The following is a 27,124-nucleotide window of genomic DNA, read 5'->3' as shown; positions in this document are numbered from 1 at the left end:
TAGCTGGGAGGATAGGTGCACACCACTATGTCTAATTTTTTTTTTAGAGACAGAGTCTTACTCTGTTGCCTAGGCTGGAGTGCAGTGGCACAATCTCAGCTCACTGCAACCTCCACCTCCCAGGTTCACATGATACTCCTGCCTCAGCCTGGCTAGTAGCTGGGATTACAGGCATGGATCACCATACCCAGCTAATTTTTGTAGTTTTAGTAGAGATGGGGTTTCACCGTGTTGGCTAGGCTGGTCTCTACCATGCCTAGCCAGTTTTTTAATTATTTGCAGAGATGGGGTTTTACCCTGTTGCCCAGCCTGGTCTTGAACTCATGAGCTCAAGATGTCCTTTTGCCCTGGCTTCCCAAAGTGCTGGGATTACAGATGTGAGCCACTACTCCTGGCCTTGGTAGGCTTTTTGGATGCATTTATGAGCATTTTGTATATCTGTGAATTGTGTGTGACTTTATAAGTGTCTTTTTTTGTTTTTTTTTTTTTGAAACAGAGTCTCACTCTGTCACCCAGGCTGGACTGCAATGGCATGATCAGGGCTCACTGTAGTCTCAACCTCTTGGGCTCAAGTGTTCCTCCCAACTCAGCCCCCCAAGTAGCCAGGACTACAGGTGTATGCCACCATGCCCAGCTAATTTTTTGTATTTTTATTTTATTTCATTTTATTTATTTTATTTTTGGAGACTGAGTCTTGCTCTGTTACTCTGGCTGAAGTGAAGTGGTGTGATCTTGGCTCACTGCAACCTCTGCTTCCTGGGTTCAGGTGATTCTCCTGCCTTAGCCTCCCGAGTAGCTGGAATTACAGGTGCTTGCTACCATGCTTGGCTAATTTTGTACTTTTGTTGTTGTTGTTGTGCATCAATGAGAGCTTGTAATGTTGTTCAGGTTGGCCTTGAACTCATAGCCTTGCCTCCTCAAGTGCCAGGATGACTGGCCGGAGCCACCGCAGCCCCCAATTTTTGTATTTTTAGTAGGCATGGGGTTTCACCACATTGGCCAGGCTGGTCTTAAACTCCTGACTTCAAGTGATCTGCCTGCCTCAGCCTCTCAAAGTGCTGGGATCACAGGTGTGAGTCACCACACCTGGCTGGAAACTATCTTTTTCCATCTGTTTATACCGAACTTGTCAATTTGAACTCACTCTTTTGGTTTATATTTGCTTTTTGGCACAAATTGTGTTTGCTTGTAGTTGACCTTCAGAACACCAAGGAGAAAATGGTTTATGCTAATGAATCTTGTGGGAAAGTGATAATCAACATTCCTCCTCTTTTCCCTTCTATACATCTTGTCATTTCGTTAATTTTTAGTCATTTTTGGTTTGTTGTACCCATACTTTTTAATAGAAACAACTTCAAATCATTTTTACTCATTTTAATTAATTATTTATTTAAAAAAAAATTAGACCAGGTCTTGCTGTGTTGCCTAGGCTGGTCTTGAACGCCAGGTTCAAATGATCCTCTCATTTTGCCTCATCCTTTCTGCCTCCCAAAGTGCTGGGATTACTGGCATAAGTTGCCACACCTAGCCTTAAATCATTTTTAGAAATAGCTAGAAGTGGGGTATGATGTAAGGAAGTCAGTATATGGTTATCACAATATCTTTGTTTTCCCAGGAAAATTTGCTCTTTGATGAATATCATAAATTGAAGCTGATTGACTTTGGTCTCTGTGCAAAGCCCAAGGTAAGTGCAGAAATAAGATGCATCTATGTTCTTTGTAAATGTATTTATTTCTTAGGGTGTGATTTTGTCCTAACTTCTACTTAGTCTTTATTGAGCTTGGTTGCATCCATTGAGAAGAATGTTAAATTTCATTTCTGATATCAGTAGTTTTTGTAAGTTCTCTAGATGATCATAACATGCAATCAAGATTGAGAGTCACTGCCCTACTTCCAGGGTTGGTTCTGCTGAAGACTAGGTATACAGTGAGAATTTGCAGTACAGAAGTGACCTGAGGCTATTACAGCAGGAATGCTGACTTGACCATGTGCTTGCAGTTTGAGGATATTGCCACTAGATGATGCCTTTGTTTAGATAAAAGTTGAGAATTTAGTGCAAATCTATTATCCAAATGGTTCTATAACTAACAGTTACATTTTGAGAAACAGTCCCCTTTCCTTTTAAAAGAAGGAAAAGGCCCATATGCACTTCTAAATTTATAACTATTATGTATTTCCTTAGTTTGCATTCCATGGTTAGGTATTGGTGTTCTCCAGCATAACTTCTTTTTGAGGTGACTTTGAATTTTCTAGCTCTGCTATCTGCAGCAGATCTCCTGTGTGGCTGCCTGTTGGAGGCTTCCTCTGGAGTTCTGTAATCATGGTACTCACAGTCTCTAAAGTGAGCTGTCTACACTCATTAAGAATGTTGAATTTGCAGACTTGTCTCAGGCTTTTGTAGTCCCATGACTGTTTCCTGCCCCGATCAGAATTAGCTAGGTGCAAAGGGAAGCAGATTTTGCCCCTTTGGCAGAATGTCTGATTTTTTTCTGATTCTTCTCTCCCTCCCTTGGCTCTTCAGAGACTCTCAGTGGAGACTTTTTCCTGGGAACCAAATGCTAGAAGGCAGGAAGGCAGAGTTTTTATTTTTATTTTTTATTGGCAGACATGTAAAGAGAAAACATACTTTGAACAGATAAACTGGTTTAAGTAATAAGTCATTCTTCATGGGAGGGAGTGGAGAAGGTTTGTGACAGAACCTATGAGCCTTCATTTATGGCTGCCACGGATTACCCACACAGACACCATCTAAGAAAGTGGGGTTGCCTGGACGAGGCCTCAACCTTCTTCTGAGGAGCACATTCCTGGGCATGTTGTTTCAGTTGTAAATGACATCTCACAATTTCACAAATCCTTTGCCGGCTGTAAGAACTCTATACAGCTGTTGGACTGTAGCTTTGTTTTCATTATGTCTTGGTATTTCTGTGGGAGGGCAGAGGACGATGAGCAGATTTCTCATTTTAACAGATCTGGAAGCTAAGGGAGTGCATCTAGAAAACTGCATCTAGAAAACAGACATTCGAGGTACTATTTTATGTAACATATTGCTTTTTCTCCTCTAAGAAAATAGAAGCTCTTCTGTATTTGTAAAGATTTGATACTGGAGATAAGTTCCAGTAAATAAATTCTTTTTCCCCCTGAAATACTTGGGGTTGGAAAGACACGGTGCTTGGATATATGCTAGGCTGACTATTATGTATATGGGTATTTAGGGAAGTATGAACCTGATTTGACTGAGCTAAGGGGAAAAGGATTTGTTCATGCCAGGTTGTAGTGGTGTTGGGAATCTAGAGAAGCAGAGACCACACGTGCATACATACATGTACACACAGAGTATTGTGTTGGTTGTAGAAATCCTTTATTATGTGGGGTAGTTCTTCATCTAGCTTCTCTTTGCTTGTGCTCAAAGAATATCTATCAGCCAGGCACACTGGCTCATGCCTATAATCCCAGCAGTTTGGGAGGCTGAGGTGGGCAGATCACCTGAGGTTAGGAGTTTGAGACTAGCCTGGACAATGTGGTGAAACTCCATCTCTACCAAAAACACAAAAATTAGTTGGGTATGGTGGCGCACTGGGTGCCTGTAATCATAGCTACTCAGGAGGCTTAGGCAGGAGAATTGCTTGAATCCAAGAGGCGCAGGTTGCAGTGAGCTGACATCATGCCGCTGCACTCCAGCCTGGATGATAGAGTGAGACTTTGTCTCAAAACAGAACAATAAAAAAAAAAGAATGTTTATCAAGGTTTTATTCTCTTAAGGGCTATAATTAATAAGTGTTTCATTTTTATCTTATTGGCAGGGTAACAAGGATTATCATATACAGACACGCTGTGGGAGTCTGGCTTATGCAGCACCTGAATTAATACAAGGTAAATCATATCTTGGATCAGAGGTAATTATTCATTCATTAATTCATTATATAATCAACAGACATTTATCTAGGTGATCTATAGTGAGTCAGGCACTGTGCATTGGGGGTGTAATGATGAAGTAAGAAATAATCTTGTTAATCAAAGAGTTCAGTGTATTTGGAGAGTGACATATGTATACTTATAAATGAAATGAATACATTGCAATAAATATAGTAATACATAATATACTTATGAAGCAAGGACATTTCTGGTGTCCTTGTTGTGGTTGCTTTTGTATTAAATAGTGCCATAGTTTGGACTGGTTAGTCCAGCTGGATAGAACAAAAGACCAAGTAGCTGGTATTATAGACATGCACCACCACACCTGGCTAATTTTATATTTTTATTAGAGATGGGGTTTCACTATGTTGGCCAGGCTGGTCTGGAACTCCTGATCTCAAGTGATCCACCCACCTCACCTCCCAAAGTGCTGGGATTACAGGTGTGAGTCACCATGCCTGGCCCCTCTTGTGGTATTTGATGAGGTCATATAGTTCACATTTTCCTGTGCAACCTCTTTGCTTTCAATTTTTTGTTTGTTTTTTGAGATGGAGTCTCACTCTGTCACCCAGGTTAGAGTGCCATGGTGGGATCTTAGCTCACTTCAACCTCTAACTCCCAGGTTCAAGTGATTTTCCTGCCACCATGCCTGGCTAAATTTTGTATTTTTAGTAGAGACAGAGTTTCACCATGTTGACCAGGCTGGTCTCAAACTCCTGACCTCAGGTGATCCACCTGTCTCAGCTCACAAAGTGCTGATATTATAGGCTTAAGCCATGGCACCCAATCTGCTTTGAATTTAATGCCATGGATGAGTATCATACCATCATACCTCAATTTATAGATTAAATATTTGACATCACTGAGGCATAAATGGTCAATTTCTGACCTTCTACAACTTGGAAGAGAAATCAGTTGTTTTCTTCAAAGCAAATTGTTTACTTGAGGGATCATAATAGAGTCCTAATAATTTGATATGATTTGGTAGATAGGACTAGGGGTTAGATTTGGGTTACCTTCCCATTGTCTTATGTTCTTATCCTGTCAAATCCAGCTTAACCTACTGGAAATCATTTTCCATTAAGTGTTAGGGTCCAGGTAGAGGAGAATGCATTGAACTGGTAGTATAAGTACCACCCAGATATGTGATGCTGCCCAAGTTGTTTTAACTATTTTCTCTTTCTTTGTTTTCTTCTTTCCTCTTTTTCTTTTTCTTTTTTCTTAAACTTTTCTAAGCCTGGGAGGCAAATGTTGCAGTGAGCTGAGATTATACCACCGCACTCCAGCCTAGGTGACAGGGTAAGACCCTGTCTCCAAGAAAAAAAAACAAAATTCCTGAGGCTCAATTGAGAGTAAGAGCTATGACTTCTCCTCAGCTAATGGTGGCGTCATTACTGACAAAGGTCAAATCTGCTTGAATAAATAGTTACTGCTTAGGACTCGTGGAACACATGGATATCCCATATAAAGGTTAAGATATTTTCTGGGATTTTGATATTTGTAGGACTATTTGTGCTGACAGCTTAATTTCTAGTCTGTCTCTCTCTCTCTCTCTCTCTCTCTCTCTCTCTCTATATATATATATATATATATATATATATGTATGTATATATATATATATATATATATATGTATGTATGTATATATATATATATTTTTTTTTTTTCTTTTGAGACAGAGTTTTACTCTGTCACCCAGACTGGAGTACAGTGGTGCAATCTTGGTTCACTACAATCTCTGCCTCTTGGGTTCAAGTGATTGTTTTGCCTTAGCCTCCTGAGTAGCTGGGACTATGGGCATGTGCCACCATGCCAGGTAATTTTTATAATTTTAGTAGAGACCGGGTTTCACCATGTTGGCCAGGCTGGTCTTGAACTCCTGACCTCAGGTGATCTGCCCACCTTGGCTTCCCAAAGTGCTGGGATTACAGGTGTGAGCCACTGTGCCTGCCCGTCTCTATATTTAAAAAATCAATCATTGAACTTTAATAAAGTTCTCTACATAGAAAGGCATTTATAGTGCAGCTTAGTCATACTTGCTGATTAACAATAAATTTTAAGATATCCTCATGCCTGTTTACATAATCTTCATATGTAGTCTAAATCTTCAGTAGCACTGTAGAATTGTCTCATGTTCTTATCATGCCAAATCCAGCCCAGCCTCCTAGAAATTATTTTCTATTAAGTGTTAGGGTCCAGGTAGAGGAGAATGCATTGAACTGGAATTCAGGAGGCTTTCTGGATGGCCTGCATGCGGCTACCCCTTAAGCTGTCTGATATTTGCTGGTGACTAGGCCCAGCTTTTGGGCTTTGTTGGCAGGAGCACTGCAGTGGGACACCTGGTCCTTGCCAGGTGCCCTTTATCACTGGGCAGAAAAAGTGTCAGCCAAGTTTTTCCACTAGCCAGGTTTTACCATTTAAATAGTAATGATGCCAGGCGGTGGCTCATGCCTATAATCCCAGCACTTTGGGAGGCTTAGGTGGGCAGATCACTGGAGCTCAGGAGTGTGAGAACAGTCCTGGCAACATAGTAAAACCCCATCTCTCCAGAAAATTTAAAAATTAGCCAGGTGTGGTCATGTGCACCTGTTATCCCAGCTACTTGGGAGGCCAAGGTGGGAGGATTGCTTGCACCCAGGAGGCAGAGGTGGCAGTGAGCCAAGATCATGCACTGTACTCCAGCCTGGGCTACAGAGTGAGACCTTACCTCAAAAAAATATATATCAAAAGTAGTAATGAGTGCCTGGACAACATAGCACAACCTTGTTTCTACTAAAAGGAAAAACATCATCTAAGCATGGTGGTGTTGGTCCCAGCTACTTGGGAGGCCTAAGTCTAGGAGGTTGAGCTTGCTGTGAGCTGTGATTGCCTCATTGCACTCCATCTGGGCAACAGAATAAGATCCTGTCTCAAAAAAAAAAGACTGATAACAAGAATTTACTAGGAAGATGAATGAAGACTATGTAATTATCACTAGTGTTAACATCCACTGTTGATTCTCCCTGTCTTTCAAACTGATTTTATTTTATTTTGATACAGGGTCTTGTTCTCTCACCCTAGGCTGGAGTTCAGTGGTGCAATCTATGCTCATAGCAGCCTCAACCTCCTGGGCTCAAGTGATGCTCCCATCTCAGCCCCCCAAGTATCTGGGACTACAAGCAGGCATTACTACACTTGGCTAATTTTTGTAGAGACAGGGTTTTGCCATATTGCCCAGGCTGGAAATTTCCTATTTCTTTTAGAAACAGGGTCTCACTCTGTTACCCCAGGCTGGAGTGCAGTTGCAGAATCACATGTCATTGTAGCCTCAACTCCTAGCCCCCTGCCATTCTGCCTCCTCAGCCTTCTAAGTAGCTAGGACTACAGGCACATGCCACCATGCCCAGCTATTTTATGTTTTAATAGTTTTGTAGAGATGGGGTCTCACTTTGTTGCTGAGGCTGGTCTCAAATGCCTGGCCTCAAGAAATCCTCCTGCCTTGGTTTTTTTTTTTTTTTTCCCTTCCCAAATAAATTAATTAATTAAATTAAATAAAAATGACATTTTAATCTTAATCAGCCAACACCATTGACTACAACTAAAATTGCTTTGAACTGAAAAGAAAAAAAGTTGGGGGTGGAGGTTGTTGATCTCCTAATAGTGGTGACATTTTGGTTGATTTTTGAAGACTAAGTAGAAGGTCACCGAGCAAAGATGTGAGAGAGGACTTTGCAGGAAAGAATAATGAGTACAGAGAAAATTTCATGATCAAAGTTATGGAAACATTAAAGAGCCTGGTGCACCAGGGAAGTATGTGGCGGTTGTATTTAGGGTATGCATTGAAATGTGATAGGAAGAGAGGCTGGTGGGCCATAGGCATGGGTCCAGATCAGTGCTAGCTCTATATGTCTCCTAACAGGGGTTGTTTTTATCATGTTTTCCACTGGTTTCCTAGTGGTTGGAACAGTGTCTGGCTAAGGGAAAGGAATGAAAGACATTTCATACTATGTTTAATAAATTTACATGTTCCCCTGTAAGAGGGGATTTAGTTTTTCAGCCACTCCCTTTCATCTGTGAGCTAGCTCATATCATTTTTCTATTTTCTTTTTCTTTTTCTTTTTTTTTGTGATGGAGTTTCACTGTTGTTGCCCAGGCTGGAGTGCAATGGAGTGATCTTGGCTCACCACAACCTCTGCCTCCCAGCTTCAAGCGATTCTCCTACCTCAGCCTCCTGAGTAGCTGGGATTACAGGCATGCACCACGACACCTGGCTAATTTTTTATATTTTTAGTAGAGATAGGGTTTCTCCATATTGATCAGGCTGGTCTTGAACTCTGGACCTCAGGTGATCTGTGATCTGCCCACCTTAGCCTCCCAAAGTGCTGGGATTACGGGCATGAGCCACTGTACTGGGCCCATTTTTTCTTAAGCTAACCATGGTTGCTTTCTGTTGCTTGCAACCAAAGAACCCTGCCTGATTTAGTTGCCATTAGACACATCACCTGTAAGGGAGTATCTCTTACAGGAAGATTAACAAGGACATTCAAAATCCACAAGTTCAAAAATCCCTGGGTGTGCAACCACTGGCATTTAAACTAACGGCAAATCAAGAGGATTGGTGTGCATTGTAGGTGGAAGTCAAGTGTATGTATTTAAGTCAAGTGTATGCAACATATGAATGAGCAGAAACATTAAACATAACCTTTAGGAAAAGACAGCAGGCAATTGCAAACAAAAAGAAAACCGACTATGCATTATTCATATCACAAAATAAATTCAAGGAAAGCAAAATCTATTCAGATATTTACTAAAAGGAGAGCACTACATAACAGAGCTTATGGGAATGTACCAAATCTCCACTTACAAGAAGATTAACAACCTTAAATTTTTTTATTGTAGAACTAAGAATGAAAATACCTGAACTGAGCAGTCAGTTCAAGAAAAATGACAAAAAGAAGAGAGCAGACGGAATGAGAATTTGGCCACTGACCAGTTCATAGGAGTGGGACAAGGAGAGGAAAAAAAAAAAAAGAAGTGCTTTCCTCTGCTTTTCCCTCCTCAGGTGTCACCCACTGTGACCTCTCCTCAGGGCATTGGGGGGCAGAGTAAGGGGAGTCCCTTCCTGCCCATAGAGTACATGATGCCTCTGGAGGCCTAGGCAGGTGCATTCTCACCTGCCCAGCTGACTCCCGGAGCCTCTCCCCATACTGGCCAGAGAGACCCTGCCATGCTGTTGTCTCTTGCTTCTCCCACCCCTGTCAGGAAAAGGGCTGGGACTGCCCTGGCTCCCAGGCCCACCAGGGCTGTCTGTGTGGGACTGAGGTGAGGTGAGTGCAGGAACCACACTGACTCGCCGCCTGCGTGCTGTGTGTCCTTGGGAGGTTCCCTGACCTCTCTTAACCTCTATTTCTTCCTCCAAAGAATGGGGCTAAGCTTCCCAGAGGTGCCAAGTGGAGCCGACCCTCACTGATGGGAGCCTCAGGCTCATCTGTGAGCAGGGCCTCCTTACCAGGCAAACAGCAGGTGACCCTCCCCATCCCCTGCAGGGCTGCTGTCCCAAGGTTCGTCCAGCAGAAACTCTACCTCTTCCTGCAGCATTAGCCTGGCCACTGGCCCCTGGATGCATAGTTGAGAGCTGTCAGTGTTGGCCTCGTCACATTTGTGCCTGGGTCCTCTAAAAAAAAAAAAGAAAGAAAAGAAGGGAAATTCTCATATTGTTAGTTTATTTTCTTTTACTTGTTTTTTTTTGCAGAGACACTAGTACAGAGATATTTTTCATTTTTCCTTACAGAATCAACTGAAGCCAGTTTTAAAAATCTTTTTCTATTTGTAAAGAGCTCATCTTACATTGAATAAGTTACCTAGCCTTCTCTCTGTCAATCTGTTCTTGTACTATTTCACATGATTAAGAATTTGATGTTTGTTTGTTTGTTTTTATAGAGACAAGGTCTTGCCATGTTTCCAAGGCTGGTCTCAAACTCTTGGGCTCAAGTGATCTTCTTGTCTTAGCCTCCCAAAGTGCTGGTATAACAGGTGTGATAGGATGGGCATGGTGGCTCATGCCTATAATCCCAGCACTTTGGAGGCTGACAGATCACGAGGTCAGGTGATTGAAACCATCCTGGCTAACATGATGAAACCCCATCTCCATTAAAAAAAAAATAAGATGTAATAGGCATGAGTCATTGCACGTGACCTGTTTGTTTTTTATGAGAAACCACTCTTCTTGAGACAGTCTCACTTTGTTGCCCAGGCTGGAGTGCAGTGGTAAGAGCTCACTGCAACTTCTGCCTCCTGAGTTCAAGCGATTCTCCTGCATCAGCCTCCCAAGTAGCTGGGACACAGGCATGCACCACCATGCCCAGCTAATTTTTTTAATTTTAGTAGAGACAGGGTTTCACCATGTTGGCCAGGATAGTCTTGATCCCTTGACCTTGTGATCCGCCCACCTCAGCTTTCCAAAGTGCTAGGATTACAGGCATGAGCCACCGCACCTGGCCAGGAAACTATTTTTTATTTTCTGTGATCTTCTTGGCTTCATGGAATTTTTTTTGTAGTCACTTGTTTCCACAAATCTTTGTCAGGTTTCCAAATACATTTTTAATATCATTTATAGAAACACTTAGTCAATTTTAAATAATGCTAGGACTGGGCTCAGAAAGACATTGAGAAGTTCATAATGATAAGTGTAACAAACTATTTTGGCATGTTTAAAGTGTAATTAATATTGGAAGACAATGGTAGTAGAATACAACCATATTTAATATGTCTGGAGTCACTGGTTATCCTTACAGGGAAATGACCAACAGTGGAAACTGGAGAGCAAAAATCAGCAAACAGAGCCTCTCATTCTTCTAGAAGCTTTCCCTGACTAATTGGCTGTGATGGCCTGGAAATTAGGATATTTAGTAAACTGTTAAAAAGTTCATAATGAGGTTTCTTCAATAGTCTTTTTTTTTTTTTTTGAGACAGAGTTTTGCTCTTGTCACCCAGGCTGGAGTGCAATGGGGCAATCTTGGCTCACTGCAACCTCCTGGGTTCAAGCAATTCTCTTGACTCAGCCTCCTGGGTAGCTGGGATTTCAGGCACCCATCACCATGCCCAGCTATTTTTTGTATTTTTAGTAGAGATGGGGTAACACCACGTTGGTCAGACTGGCCTCAAACTCCTGACCTCTGGTGATCCACCCACCTTAGCCTCCTAAAGTGTTGGGATTACAGGCATGAGGCACTGCCCCCCAGCTGAAATATCTTAATCCTTCAGAAAACATTGCTACGTGCAGAAGGTGGAAATGGTTTATGGAAGGCAGCCTCTAGGGCAGCATCATCACTTTAGCCAGGATTTTCTCTTTTCCCTACTATGTCCTCTGAATTCCTCAGCTGCAGTCAGGCAATGTTAAGAATCGCTTTGTGGCCAGGCTTGGTGGTTTACTCCTGTAATTCCAGCACTTTGGGAGGCCGAGGCAGGCAGATCACCTGAGATTGGAAGTTTGAGACCAGCATGACCAACATGAAGAAACCCCATCTCTACTAAAAACACAAAATTGGCCAGGCATGGTGGCACATGCCTGAAATCCCAGCTACTCAGGAGGCTGAGGTAGGAGAATCACTTGAACCCAGGAGGTAGAGATTGCAGTGAGCCAAGATCGCACCATTGCACTCTGGCCTAGGCAACAAGAATAAAATTCTGTCTCAAAAAAAAAAGAATCACTCTACATCACAGGCAGCTTGGGGATCTGGCTGAGATCTGAGATTGAAATGCCACCTAAAACTGTGGGTCAGTGCTCATACACAGTAGAAAGAAAAATTATAGATTTTGGGGAGAGCAATGCCTTGAAAGTTCCCTTAGCTCTCAGCGTAGCCCTCAGCACAGGCTGCAGCCACTTGGCACCACTCATACTGAGGGCCCAGGCGGCTGTCACTGAGGCAATAGTCTCCACTGTTGCGAGCAGCCTCCCAGGGTAATTGACAGCGACAGGGGTTAGGGCAGGGAGTAAGACCTAAGAACAGACATCAGAGGCAATTACTGAAAAACCCAGCTTGCCCTGAATGGAGGCATTCACTCAGAATGTCATTTTGGAGATAAATTCCTGAGATCGATTAAAAATTTTGATAGTTACCAAGGTAAAAATAAAACCCTAGGGTTTTCTATGAAAAAGATGTTTTCACCAACAGACACCAGCATCTGTTTCCTGGGGTTGGATATTTCCTGGGTTGCAAATACACTCCTCTCCTGTACCTCAAACACTGTGATTGCATTTCCGAAGTGGTCCCCCCTGTTTTTTATTCCTCAGTAACTTTATACATTCTCTTCTGCCAGCTTGCATCAAACAGTTACGCAGCATCTACTATGTGCATAGCATTGCTTCAGCCAATATGAAAATTCTGCCTTGGACATGGGCAGGGGAACACATTAATGTGAGATCTTGTTTTAATGATCACCCTGCCAATTATTATTATTATTATTTTTAGAAATGGAGTTTCACCATGTTGTCCAGGATGGTCTTGATCTCCTAACCTCGTGATCCACCCACCTCTGCCTTCCAAAGTGCTGGGATTACAGGCATGAGCCACCATGCCTGGCCCACCCTGCCAATTATTTTTGTCAGTATTGGCTCCAGGCCATCAGGAAAAATTCCTCTCCAGCGACCATAAAATCTGATAGACAGATATTTTGATGCCACCTGAGAATTAAGCTCTTCCTATTTTTTCTCCCTTTTTTTTTTTGAGATGGAGTCTCGCTCTGTCAGCCAGGCTGGAGTGCAGTGGCATGATCTCGGCTCACTACAGCATCTGCAATTGATTCTCATGCCTCAACCTCCTGAGTAGCTTGGACTACAGGCACACACCACCATGCCTGGCTAATTTTTGTATTTTTAGTAGAGATGCATTTTTATCTTGTTGGCTATGCTGGTCTCAAACTCCTGAGTTCAAGTGATCCCCCTGCTGGGCCTCCCGAAGCGCTGGGACTATAGGCATGAGCCACCATGCCCATCCTCTTCTCCTTAATATTGGGAAATAGATGCCAAATTCAAATGCCTTCATTAAAATATATATATATGTATGCATGTATGCATGTGTGTGTGTGTGTGTGTGTGTATTCTTTTTTCTCTTTTCTTTTCTTTTTTTTTGAGATGGAGTCCTGCTCTGTCACCCAGGCTGGAGTACATTGGCGCAATCTTGGCTCACTGCAACCTCTGCCTCCTGGGTTCAAGTGATTCTTCTGCCTCAGCCTCCCGAGTAGCTAGGACTACTGGCACCTGCCAAGAGGCTCAGCTAATTTTTGTATTTTTAATAGAGACAGGGTTTCACCATCTGGCTGGTCTCCTGGACAACATGACAAAACTCTGTCCTCAGGTGATCCTGACCTCAGGTGATCCACTCGCCTCGGCCTCCCAAAGTGCTGGGATTACAGGCATCAGCCACCGTGCCCAGCCTAGGGTACGGTGCACAAATGATGCTGCACTCCAGCCTGCACAATGGAGTGAGACTCTGCCTCCAAAAGAAAAAAAATGCCAGGCACGGTGGCTCACACCTGTAATCCCAGCACCTTGGGAGGCCGAGGTGTGTGGATCACCTGAGGTTAGGAGTTCGAGACCAGCCTGACCAACAAGGTGAAACCCTCTGTCTCTACTAAAAATACAAAAATTATGCTGGGCATGTTGGCAGGTGCCTGTAGTCCCAGCTACTCGGGAGGCTGAGATAGGAGAATTGCTTGAACCCAGGAGGCGGAGGTTGCAGTGAGCCAAGATCACTCCACTACACTCCAGCCTGGGTGATGAAGCAAGACTCTGTCTCAAAAAAAAAAAAAAGGAATAAAGCCCTAAAGATTTTTTATACCAATAAAATATCCAAATTTGTATTTTTTTGTTCATTTCTTTTTTTTTTTTTGAAACAGAGTTTCGCCCTTGTTACCCAGGCTGGAGTGCAATGGCGTGATCTCGGCTCACCACAACCTCCGCCTCCTGGGTTCAGGCAATTCTCCTGCCTCAGCCTCCTGAGTAGCTGGGATTACAGGCACATGCCACCATGCCCAGCTAATTTTTTGTATTTTTAGTAGAGACCGGGTTTCACCATGTTGACAAGCATGGTCTCGATCTCTTGACCTAGTGATCCACCCACCTTGGCCTCCCAAAGTACTGGGATTACAGGCTTGAGCCACCGTGCCTGGCCCTCCATGTTCTTGAGAACCCAAGATACTTCTGCCTTCTTTTGAGCCAAACTTCAATTCATTCAGACTTGAAGAGAAAGTCATCAGCTTTGAAGGTGGTGGCAGTGACCCCATTGCCTCTGGTATGAAGGAGGCTTTGTGTCAGTGATGCATATTCACAAGCAGCTGACCTGAGACAGGAATCTGGTTCTAGCTGCAAGGTCACCTCTGAATTGCTGTCCTGTACAACTCCACAGGGCACCATGCACACAGAAGTGAAACTTCGTGAAACTCCATCTCAAAAAAAAAGAACATGGAGTCAGGTATTTGATAGACTTGGGCTCTGAATAATGTCCAGTTAGTTTAGCCTTTATAAAAGTATTTCTAGACTGGGTGCAGTGGCTCACGCCTATAATCCTAGCACTTTCAGAGGCTGAGGCAGGCAGATCACAAGGTCAGGAGTTCAAGACCAGACCCCAACATGGTGAAACCCTGTCTCTACCAAAAATACAAAAATTAGCTGGGCGTGGTGGCCTGCATAGTTCCAGCTATTCAGGAGGCTGAGGCAGGAGAATTGCTGGAACCTGGGAGGCGGAGGTTGCAGTGAGCAGAGATCAGGCCTCTGTACTCCAACCTGGTGACAGAGTGAGACTCTGTCTCAAATATATATATAAACATTTTTTTTCCTGTGGCCAGGAATATATATTAGAATTAATATATAATATATTAATTATATATAGAATATATTCTAATATATTTATGTATTATAATTAATTTTATAATTATAAAATTAATTTTAATACATATTATTTTTTTTTTTCCTGTGGCCAGGTGTGGTGGCTCATACCCGTAATCCCAGCACTTTGGGAGGCTGAGGTGGGCAGATCACTTGATGTCGGGAGTTTGAGAAGAGCCTGACCAGCATGGAGAAATGTCATTACTACTAAAAATATGAAAATTAGCTGGGCATGGTGGTGTATGCCTGTAATTTCAGCTACTCAATAGGCTGAGGCAGGAGAATTGCTTAAATCCAGGAGGCAAAGGTTGTGGTGGTGAGCTGAGATCATGCCATTGCGCTCCAGCCTGGGCAACAAGAGTGAAATTCGGTCAAAAAAAAACATTTCTTTAGCCCTTACTCTGTACTAGCATTTTAGGTGAACAATCTCATCTGATCATCAGAACAAACCTCTGAAGTAATTTAGTTACCAGTGCTGTCTCTGTTTTAGAGATGAGGAAATGAAGGACTGGAGATCTTAAATAACCTGCTGGAGTTCCCAAAGTTCAGTTTATTTAATAGAGTTTATGAATGTCTAATGATAGAGGCTGATGTATTACTATATTTATTGAGTTGTCTGAATAAATGGGCAAATTTCAACTTGAAAGACTGGAAATATGGATACAAAGTCAAAAACAGAAGAAAGAGCTTTATCCACCAGTTTTAGACAAGGGCAAAGTCAGGTCAGGAATCTATAAGCCTGGGGTTTGGGTTTCATCTTTCTTTTTGACTTGTCTTTGTCTAAGTTGATTCATTTCAGTATATATATATATATATATATATATATATTTTTTTTTTTTTTTTTTTTTTTTTGAGACAGGGTCTCATTTTGTTGCCCAGACTGGAGTACAGTGGCACAATCGCAGTTCATTACAACCTCTCCTTCCTAGGTTCAAGCAGTTTTTATGGTGCTTCAGCCTCCCGAGCAGCTGCAGCTCCAGGTGTGTGCCACCACGCTGCTAATTTTTTTTGAGACCAAGCCTCTCTCTGTTATCCAGGCTAGAGTGCAGTGGTGCAATCTCAGCTCACTGCAATCTCTGTCGCATGGGTTGAAGCGATTCTCCTGCCTCAGCCTCCTTAGTAGCTGGGATTATAGGCATTCATGAGACACCATGCCCAGCTAATTTTGTATTTTTAGTAGAGACAGGTCAGGCTGGTCTCGAACTCCCAACCTCAGGTGATCCACCTGGGCCTCCCAAAGTGCTGGGATTACAGGTGTAAGCCACCACACCCAGCCTAATTTTTGTATTTTTAGTAGAGATGTGGGATTTTGCCATGTTAGGCTGGTCTCAAACTCCTGGCCACAAGCAATTCACCCACCTCAGCCTTTCAAAGTGCTGGGATTACAGGTGTGAGCCACAGTGCCTGGCCTAGTTTTCTTCTTTGTACCACTGTACCTGGCCTAGTTTTCTTTACTTTTTTGTACTGTTGTTACCTTTTTTCCTTCTATAAATAACTTGTTTCAGAGGAACAACTCTTAACAACTTGTTAAGAGTTCACTCTTCTAATCATTGTATCATTCAGGTCTCTGGTCAGATAATACCAGCACAGAGAGCTCTTTCCCAACCACCTTATATAAAAGATGCTTTTAGTCACTCTCTAACTCCTTTTATTCTTCTTTATTTTTCAGTGAAGTACAGTAAGCCCTCTGTATCTGCGAGTTTCACCTCTGTGAGTGCAACATCTGTGAATTCAACCAACAATGGATCAAAAATATTCAATGAGAAAAAGTAGGTGACTGCTGCTGTACAGACTATGTACAGGCCTTTTTTCACTTTGTCATACTGTCTAACAAGAGAATATAAAAACTACTTATATAGCTGGGCATGGTGGCTCAAGCCTGTAATCCCAGCATTTTGGGAGGCCAAGGCAGTTGGATCACGAGGTCGGGAGTTCTAGACCAGCCTGATCAAGATGGTGAGACCCCATTTCTACTAAAAATACAAAAATTAGTTAGACATGGTAGTGGCACCTGTAATCCCAGCTACTCGAGAGGGTGAGGCAAAGAATTGCTCGAACCTGGGAGGTGGAGGTTGCTGTGAGCTGAGATTGCACCACTGCACTCCAGCCTGGGCAACAGAGCAGGACTCTGTCTCAGAAAAAGAACACAACAAACTACTTATATAGCATTTACATTGTATTAGGTATTATAAGTACACTAGAGATCATTTAAAGCACAAAAGAGGGGGCAGACTGGTTTATGCTTGTAATCCAAGCACTTTGGAGGCTGAGGTTGGAGGATCACTTGAGGCCAGGAGTTAAGACCAGGTTGGGGAACATCAAGAGAACTTGTCTCTATAAAAAATAAAAATAAAAATAGCCCTACATGGTGACAGATGCCTTTAGTCCCAGCTACTTAGGAGGCTGTGGCAGGAGTTTAAGCCTGGGGCTTTACGGCTGCAGTGAGCTGTGTTTATGCCATTGAACTCCAGCCTGGGAGACAGGGTGACATCCTGTCTCAAAGAAAAGCCCTAAGTTTCTTTTACTAAGAGTAAATGTATGCAGGAAGATGTGTGTAGGTTATATACAAGTACTATGCCATTTCATATAAGAGTCTTGAGCATCTATCAATTTGCTAATCCAGGAAACCAATCCTCCATGGATACCTAGGGACAGCTGCAATAATTAGTGCTTGAAATCTTATTATTTACTTGCCTATTCTCTGACTCACCCATTATAATGTGAGCTTCCTGAGGGCAAAGATTTGTCTGCTTTGTTCCCTCAGGATCCCCAGTGCCTAGAACAATGCCTAGAAAAAATGTGCTGGATATTCCATTAGTACTGGGGAAGGAATGAAAGAATGAATGAGCTGGGTGCAGTGGCTCAGCCTGTAATCCCAGCACTTTGGGAGGCCAAAGTGGGTGGATCACGAGGTCAAGAAATTGAGACCATCCTGGCCAACATGGTGAAATCCCGTCTCTACTAAAACATGCAAAAATTAGCTGGGCGTGGTGGTGCATGCCTGTCCCAGCTCCTCAGGAGGCTGAGGCAGGAGAATTGCTTGAACCTGGGAGACGGAGGTTGCAGTGAGCCGAGATTGTGCCACTGCACTCCTGCCTGGTACCTAGTAATGGAGCAAGACTCTGTCTCAAAAAAAAAAAAAAAAAAAAAAAGAAGCATGGAAGGAAAGAAGGAAAAAAGAAAGAAGACAGAGAAAGAGGAAGTGGGGAGGAGAGAGTGAGAGAGAGGGAGGAAAGAAGGGGCTGATGTAAAGATATTTGAAGACTGGGAGATGGCAATTTGTCTTTGAGGTTGTATTGATAATACTCGCTGCTAGAGCAAATACCTCCCCACCCCATCTCAGTAGCTTAATACACAAAGGCTTGTTTCTCACTCACAATGTAGTCTAATACAGATGTTCCTGGTTGGGCAGTTCTCCAGGAGTGATTCAGGGACCCACACATCTTCCTTCTAGCTTTTTTGCTATATTAAAAATGTAGCTTCTGGCCACATGTTGCAGCTCATGCCTGTAATCCCAGCACTTGTGGGAGGCTGAGGTGGATGGATTGCCTGAGATCAGTAATTCGAGTCCAGTTTGGCCAACATAGCAAAACCTCATCTCTACTAAAAGTACAAAAATTAGCTGGGCATGGTTGTGCGTGCCTATAGTCACAGCTACTCAGGAGACAGGGGATGTCAACACTGCAAAATACACTGCAGAGGGTTTGAAAATTTTACCACATGGAAAGGAATGGATTTTTAGAAAAATTCCAAATTCTAGTTTAGGTACAAGTGAAGCTGGTGTTCCGACTTAGATTGCCTTACCGTAATGCTTCTTTTCTAACTTAATACTGGTCAAGACCATAAGCTCCAGAAGAATGAATTTTAGGTCATTGGCCAGTGGGGTAGAAAGGTGATAATATGAAAGGAACATTTATTGAGCCTTATTTGTCAGGACCATGCAAGACATCATGCCCATAGTTGATTTTCTTTTCTTTCTTTCCTTCCTTCCTTTCTTTTTTCTTTCTTTTCTTTTCTTTCTTTCTTTCTTTTTTTTTTTTGATAGAGTCTCACTCTGTCATTCTGGCTGGAGTGTACTGGTATGATCTTGGCTCACTGCAACCTCCGCCTCCCGGGTTCAAACAATTCTCCTGCCTCAGCCTCCCAAGTAGCTGGCATTACAGGCACCTGCCACTATGCCTGGCTAATTTTTGTATTTTTAATAGATACAGGGTTTCACCATGTTGGTCATGCTGGTCTTGAACTCCTGACCTCAGATGATCTGCCAGCCTTGGCCTCCCAAGTGTCTGGATTACATGTGTGAGCCACCACGGCCTAGTTGATTTTCTTTAATCCTCACTTCAACACTAACAGGAAGGTAGAGGAGGATAGTGTGCTCCCAGTCTTATTGGTGGGGACCCTATCTCTAGCATGCGAATTCATCCATGATCCCACAGCCAGCAAGGGACAAATATGGATGTGGCTAAGGTTCATCTGGCTCCAAAGCCAACACTCTTGACTAGACCAGACTAAGCAAGAGAATGAAAATGAAGAACTTGGGAAATGAGCCAGAGACTCACACTAAGAAGCCGTGAAACTCAACTCCTCTGTCTTTTCTTTCCTAAGAAATCTCCAAGGATGATTAATTCCTTTGTGTCACTGTTAGCCACTAGCACCATAGAGAGACTCAAGTCAGATGTGTGGTTAGAGCTTCAGATCCAACATGTATCAGCTCTCTGATGTTTCTCATCACTTATCAAAATTGCCTTGCAAGGAATTTTTCTAAATCAGCTGTGTGTGGGAGCAATTCAGTTCCAATCCTGATTCTGACGGTGAAGGTCTGGCTGCCCCAACCACACCTCCATGGAAAAACTGAAACTGACAGATCAAGGGAGCAATTCCAAGAATAATTTTGGCACTCAATTTAAGACTGGAAAATATTTTTTCTTCTTATTTGGGCAAGGAAAATGCCTCAAGGACAGTAAGAGCCTCCAGGAGTGCTCCCTCGGAGAGCCCCTTTCCTCTTCTCTGCCAGTGCTCAGGTCTGTAAAACAGCTGAACTATTTGCCACCTTTCTGAGTTTTGCTCTCTATATAGTGCAGCTGGAAACATCTACATGATTAAAATAAAAAAAATTAAGCCAAAGAGCAAGACTTTGGAGTATTAGAAACCACAATCTTTACAAGTATTGTACAAGAATTAAACTAAAATTTCAAAGTCTTCTATGGGGTAAGCTGTTTGAACCCTAAGAAGTTTATATTTTGCAAAATCAAATGTATCATTTTGGGAAAGCCACTTTAGAATCTTTTTTTTGGGTCAGTTTCATATTTCCTTTCTCACAGCCATTGAATACAGCTTAAAAGAGATAAAGAAATATCGGCTAAATTTGTATAATTGCTGTTGAATCTTGATAAAGGATACTTTGACAACACATCAAAATTATAATCTTTTTTACTCAAATTTCACATTTAGAAATTTATATGCATGATTTGATACATATGCATGCTTATTCTGCAGATAGTTTATATAAAGGCAAAAGAATGGAAATAATCTAAATGTCAACAGAGGACTAGTTGAATAAATTACAGTACATGTATGCAATGGAATATTATGCAGTCATCAGAATCAATAAGGAAGCTGACACTTGGCAGGCACGGTGGCTTATGCCTGTAATCCCAGCACTTTTAGAGGTTGAGGAGGGCAGATCACCTGAGGTCAAAAGTTTGATACCAGCCTGACCCTGTCTCTACTAAAAATACAAATATGAGCTGGGCATGGTTGGTGGGTGCCTATAATCCCAACTACTTGGGAGGCTGAGGCCGGAGAATCACTTCAACCTGGGAGGCAGAGGTTGCAGCGAGACAAGATTGTGCCACTGCACTCTAGTCTGGGTGACATGAGCAAAACCCCATCTCAAAAGAAACCAAAAAAAAAAAAAAACAGCTGGGCATGGTGATGTGTGCCTGTAATCCCAGCTGCTCAGGAGACTGAGGCAAGAGAGTCACTTGAACTCGGGAGGCAGAGGTTGCAGTGAGTCAAGATCGCACCATCGCACTCCAGCCTGGGCAACGGAGTGAGATTCCATCTCAAAAAAAAAAAAAAGAAAGAAAGAAAATGTGGTATATATACACCAAGGAATACTACTCAACCATAAAATGAAATAAAATAGTGGCCTTTGCAGCAAGTTGGATGTAGCTGGAGGTCATTATTCTAAGTGAAGTAACTCAGGAATGGAAAACAAATACCATAGGTCCTCACTTATAAGTGGGAGCTAAGCTATGAGGATACAAAGGCATACGAATGGACTTTGGGGATTTGGAGGGAAGGGGTGGGGAGAGAGGACTAAAAGGGTACACATTTGGTACAGTGTACACTGCTCAGGTGACAAGTGCACCAAAATCTCAGAAATCATCACTGAAAAGCATATCCATGGAACCCAAAAGCACCTGTACTTCAAAAATTACTGAAATAAAAAAAGAAAAGTTTATCCATGGTTTATACCGTTTCCTTATGGGCATCATTTTTTCCAAAAGTTAACTTTTTTTTTTTTTTTTTTTAGAGATGGGGTTTCACCACCATATTGGCCAGAAGGCCAGAATGGTCTCTGTCCTGACCCCATGATCCACCTGCCTTGTCCTCCCAAAGTGCTGGGATTACAGGCATGAGCCACCACACCCAGCCAACTTTTTTTTTTTTTTTTGAGACACAGTCATGGTCTATCATCCAGGCTGGAGTGCTGTTATGTGATCTCACTGCAATTTATGCCTCCTGGGTTTGAGCAATTCTCATGACTCAGCCTCCTCAGTAGCTAGAATTACAGGCATATGCCACCACACCACTTATTTTTCCTGGCCTCAAGTGTTCCACCCATCTTGGCCTCCCTAAGTTCTGGGATTACAGGTGTGAGCCACCGTGCCTGACCCAAAGTGACTTCTAACAAATAGAATAGGGCACGAGTAATGGGATGGCCCTTCCAAGATTAGCATACAGAAAGGAGATGTAATTTTCATCTTGCGTTCTCTCTCTCTTTGCCTTCATTCTGTGGAAAGCCAGCTAACATGTGGTCAGCAGCCCTATGGAGGGGCCACATGGCAAGAAACTGGTGACTTGGGCTAACAGCCAGGGAGACCCTGAGACTTGCCAATAACTACTGACTAAGCTTGGAATGGACTCTCCCCTAGGAAAGCCTTGAGATGACTATTGCCCTGGCTGACACCATAATTGCTTCCTTTTGAGAGACCTTGAGCCAAAGGACCGAGCAAAACCATGTCCAGAATCCTGACCTGCAGCAACAGTGAGATAATATTTCTTGCCCCCAAAACAGTAATCTGTTTAGCTTCAGCCTAGTCAACTCTCACCTGGATAGGTTCAGTAGCCTTTTTTTTTTCTTTTGAGACAGAGTGTCACTCTGTAGTCCAGCCTGGAATGCAGTGGCATTATCTCAGCTCACTGCAACCTCTGCAAGCCTATGCCTCCCATGTTCAAGTGATTCTCCTGCCTCAGCCTCCCAAGAAGCTGGGACTATAGGTGTGCACTAATTTTTGTATTTTTAGTAGAGATGGGGTTTCACCTTGTTAGTCAGGCTGGTCTCAAACTCCTGACCTTAGGTGATCTGCCCACCTTGGCCTCTCAAAGTTCTGGGATTAGAGGTGTGAGCCACTGCACCTAACTTCAGTAGGCTTCCAGCTGCTTCCTCATTAAGAAATAGTCATCCATTTCCTGCGTGTGTCAAACCCTGTGTAAGACCCCTTCACTCTAGCAGTGTCCTCACCTCAACCAATGCATTCATCATATAACAGAGTAATTTTCCTGAATGGCCCATCTGCCTAAGGGGTCAATGCCAAATTCCTTAGCATGGCTCATAAGCTCCTCCCTGCTTTGGTCCTGGTTCTCTACTCCCTGCCTGCCCCTACCCTCCATGTGAACTGACCCAGTAGATTCAGCTCACCCTCATTCATACTCATTCATTCAGAAAACATTCATGAGGCCAGGCCTAATGGCTCAGGCCTGTAATCCCAGCAGTTTGGGAGGCCAAGATGGGAAGATCCTTTGAGCCTGGGAATTCAAGACCAGCCTGGGTAACATAGTGAAATACCATCTTTATTAAAAAGAGAGAGAGAAAGAAAGAAACCATTTATGAGGGCCTACTGAGTGCATTGAGCATTCAAAAAGCACTCGAATTCCAAGATGAAGAAAATGGAACAGTTCTATGCCCAAGGAACTACCACATTACTATATATTAGATAATATACTTGGGGTGTTCTCCAAGTACCATGGAAAATTAACCCAGACTTGGGGGTCCAAAAAGTCTTTCTGGAAGAGAAATGAGGGAAGGCAGGCAGACTAGACAAAAGCCTAGACAAAGCTGCTGGCCTCTGCCCAACTGGGATAACTTCCTCGGGCTTTGTTTTGTTCTGTTTGTTTAGAGACAGGAACTTTCTCTGTGGGCCAGGCTGGAGTGCAGTGGTGCAATTATGGCTTATTGTAGCCTCAGACTCACTATCCATAGAACCAATCCTGAAGCATACATCACACATATCTGCCTGTATAAGCACTTATCCTTGAAGGAAAGAACTGCAATGTTCTTCCTTTATTTGTGTTCAACTGCTTTAAGATGGCTCCAAATGCCCAGGGGATGTAGAGGGGCAGAGGAGGGAGAAGGCCTCAGAGAGCATAGCAGAGGAGGCAGTGGCCCAGGGCTAGAGGCATTGAGTTCCTCCAAAACCAAGATGCTAGAGGAATCCCCAAATCACCAATTGTCTGAATCTGGGAACCTGTAGGTACTTTCAAGCTGTAAGGGAAATGAGCACCTGTATGATGCCTCTAAATTTGTTTGCTCCCTGTGGACAGTTCTGTGATGGTCAGGCTTTGAATATTTGCATATAAATGAGAAACAGAGACAGTAGTTACATAAACCTCTAGGTGGGCTGATTTGGGGAGCAGAATTGGAGGAGGATTGAACTTCAATTTCTCTGGAAATATGCAGAGCAATTTAATAGACTGCAGAGTCTATTCTGGGCTGGGTGGGGTCTGAATGCTTGAATTGAATTCTCTTTTATCCTCGTTTAGCCTGAGAGAAGCTAGGGGCAGATGGAGCTTCTGGAAGGCCTTTGCACCATGGCCCTCACCTTCTTATTTAGGCCCTGCACACTGCACTTTACTCCATAACCCAGCGCTGGAGCCCCTGCCTCCAGTTCACATCAGATGTCGAATTTTCCAAGGGGCTGAGTTTTTATGGTTGTCCCTCATCTGTGACTATACTGCAATGCCAAATCTCTCTTTTTCTTTTTATTGAGACAGGGTTTCACTCTGTCACCCAGGCTGAAGTGCAGTGACACAACTGCGGCTCATTGTAGCCTCAGTTTCCCAGACTCCAGTGATCCTCCCACCTCAGCCTCCTGAGTAGCTGGGACCACAGGCATGCACTAATGCCTGTGGCATATACATAGTAATGTAGCATGCCTGGCTAATTTCATTTTTTTGGTTTGAGATGGCATTTTGCTCTTGTCGCCTAGGCTGGAGTGCAATGGTACAGTCTTGGCTTACTGCAAACTCTGCTTCCCCGGTTCAAGCAATTCTGCCTCAGCCTCCTTAGTAGCTGGGATTACAGGCACACTCCACTACACCTGGTTAATATGGGGTTTCACCATATTGGCCAGGTTGGTCTTGAACTCCTGATCTCAGGTGATCTGCCTATCTTGGCCTCCCAAAGTGCTGGGATTATAAGCATGAGCCACCTCTCCCAGTCAAGTTTTTTTTTTTTTTTTTTAATTTTTTGTAAAGACAATGTCTTGCTATGTTGCCCAGGCTGGTCTCAAACTCCTGGATTCAAGTGATCCTTCTGCCTTGGCCTTTCAAAGTGCTGGAATTGCAGGTGTTGGCCACCCTGCCCAGTCCTTCAGCACCAAGCCTCTAACCTAACCCCATGTTTTAACCCCTTCAGCTATTTGTCTCACTCAACATTGCTTCAGAGACCCAGTGCTGTTGCCTCATACAGTGGTTACTGATACTGTCAGCAGCAGTGGCTCCCATGGGTCAGAACTCCATTCTTGCCTCCTCAAAGGAAATCATTCAGCCGCCGGACATAAGGCCGAGTGACAGACTGAGGCAAGTTTTAGATCAGGAGTGAAAGTTTATTAAAAAGCTTCAGAGCAGGAACACAAGGAAGTAAACTACACTTGGAGAAGGTCCAAGCGAGTGACTTGAGAGATCCAAGAGCTCCAGCTGACCATACACTGGCATGGTTCTGGGGTGTGCATTCCTCCTCCCCTGATTCTTCCCTCCATGTGGGCTGTCCTCGTGCTGTTGCCTGCCAGTACTTGGGGAGGAACCACGTGCACAGTGTGTTCACTAAAGTTATGTGCATGCTTATTTGAGGTGTTCTTCCCTTACCAGTTGAGTGTTGCTAGAGAAAGGTCAAATACCAGTTAAAATCTGCCATTTTCCCTCTTAGTGCACATGCTTGAGCCCAATCCCCCAGCTCCTGAGATCTTATCAGGAAGCTGTTGATTACCAGTGTCAGGTGTTTGCTATCTGTTGGGAGACTGCCTTCCCTTGGTGACTGCTATAACCAATTTTTATTTTTATTTATTTAGTTATTGAGATGGACTCTCACTCTCTCACCCAGGCTGGAGTGCAGCTGCACAATCTTAGCTCACTGCCACCTCCGCCTCCCAAGTTCAAGCGATTCTCTTCCCTCAGCCTCCCAAGTAAACTGAGATTATAGATGCTCACCACCACGCCTGGCTAACTTTTGTATTTTTAGTAGAGAAAGGGTTTCACCATATTAGCCAGGGTGGTCTCAAACTCCTGACCTCGTGATCTGCCCACCTAGGCCTCTCAAAGTGTTGGGATTACAGGCATAAACCACTGTGCCCGGTTTATTTTATTTTATTTTATTATTTTTTGAGATGGAGTCTTGCCCTGTCACCCAGGCTGGAGTTCAATGGCACAATCTCAGCTCACTGCAACCCTGCCTCCTGGGTTCAAGCGATTCTCCCACTACAGCCTCTCAAGCAGCTGGGATTATAGGCATCTGCCATCATGCCTGGCTAATTTTTGTAGAGACAGGGTTTCACCATGTTTGTCAAGCTAACCTTAAACTCCTGACCTCAGGTGATCCACCCACCTCAGCCTCCCAAGGTGCTGGGATTACAGGCCTGAGCCACCACGCCCGGTCCAATTATTATTTTTGAGAAACAGTTTAACAACTGCCTGATCATCACCTGATGGTTGCCTGACCCATCACCTGACATTCCTAGAGGGAGGGGAGTCCTCTCCTGCTCTGCTCATATCTGCCTGACTACCTACTCTAACAGTATGGTGCTGTTTTGGAATTTTAGGCTAACAATTGTACTCTCCAGTGATGGAGAAATGAAAATATTTCCACTGTGAGGAAAACTGGTGACCAGATACATGTGTATCTTTCTTGAATTAGGCCTCATATAGAAAAGATTATTCATCGCAAAGCCCATGTTTCACAGGAGAGGCACAAAGTTCCCTTAGTAGTCAAGAACTTGAAGCTCAAGGCTGTGTCCTGTTTATTCCTGGAGCTGCCACACTGCAGACATTCAGTAAACATGTTTGTTTATTTAGGAGACAAGAAACCACCCACATTCTCTGGGTCAATTTCTCCCTCATCCCTTTCCCTTTCAGTATAACTCCAGAGCTTCTGGTGTCACACCTGCAAAACCAAACCAAACAACTTCCCTATAAACCACCCCTGCCCCACTTTCTCTCTTTCTAGAAAAAGAGATTAGCTCCACTTTCCCTATTCACTCTCTACACCCCAACATTATTAAATATTTCAGCTTCTATTATTCACAGAAACCATATTCATGATATATTGATCAGTAGCTTTTTATTCTTTTTTACTTGTAGTCGCCTATTTTTTTTTTGACATGGAGTCTTGCTCTGTCACCCAGGCTGGAGTACAGTGGCCCAATCTCAGCTCACTGCAATCTCACCTCCCAGGTTCAAGCAATTCCCCTGCCTCAGCCTCCCGAGTAGCTGGGACTACAGGCGAGGGCCACATGCCCAGTTAGATATTTTTGTATTTTAGTAGAGACAGAGTTTCACCATGTTGGCCAGGATGGTCTCGATCTCCTGACCTCATGATCCACTCTATTGGCCTCCCAAAGTGCTGGGATTACAGGTGCTAGTTACCATACCCAGCCTGTAGTAGCCTCTTAATTGAGCAGGGCCCCTTATCATCTCTTAGCTTGTATTGCTGTTGACAATTTTGCCTTGAAATGCTTTTATAGGCCGGGTACATTAGCTCACGCCTGTAATCTCAGCACTGAGAGACTGAGTGGGGTGGATTACATGAGGTCAGGAGTTTGAGATCAGCCTGTCCACGATGGCAAAACTT

General features: G+C 43.4%; 1 protein-coding gene across 2 annotated transcripts in view; it reads left to right on the top strand.

Annotated features, from left to right (window-relative positions):
• Positions 1 to 27,124, top strand: part of LOC108590290 (maternal embryonic leucine zipper kinase-like) — a 49,956-nt gene that overhangs the window by 6,807 nt on the left and 16,025 nt on the right. For both annotated transcript variants that reach the window (XM_035265178.3, XM_035265177.3), the window contains exons 3-5: positions 1,616 to 1,684; positions 3,801 to 3,870; positions 16,445 to 16,544. In XM_035265178.3, the coding sequence (XP_035121069.3) occupies positions 1,616 to 1,684; positions 3,801 to 3,870; positions 16,445 to 16,544 (239 nt within the window). The remainder of the gene's footprint in view (positions 1 to 1,615; positions 1,685 to 3,800; positions 3,871 to 16,444; positions 16,545 to 27,124) is intronic.

The sequence above is a fragment of the Callithrix jacchus genome, chromosome 10, assembly GCF_049354715.1.
Source record: "Callithrix jacchus isolate 240 chromosome 10, calJac240_pri, whole genome shotgun sequence".
Taxonomy (NCBI): Eukaryota; Metazoa; Chordata; class Mammalia; order Primates; family Cebidae; genus Callithrix; species Callithrix jacchus.
This window is presented reverse-complemented; position numbering and strand designations above follow the sequence as displayed.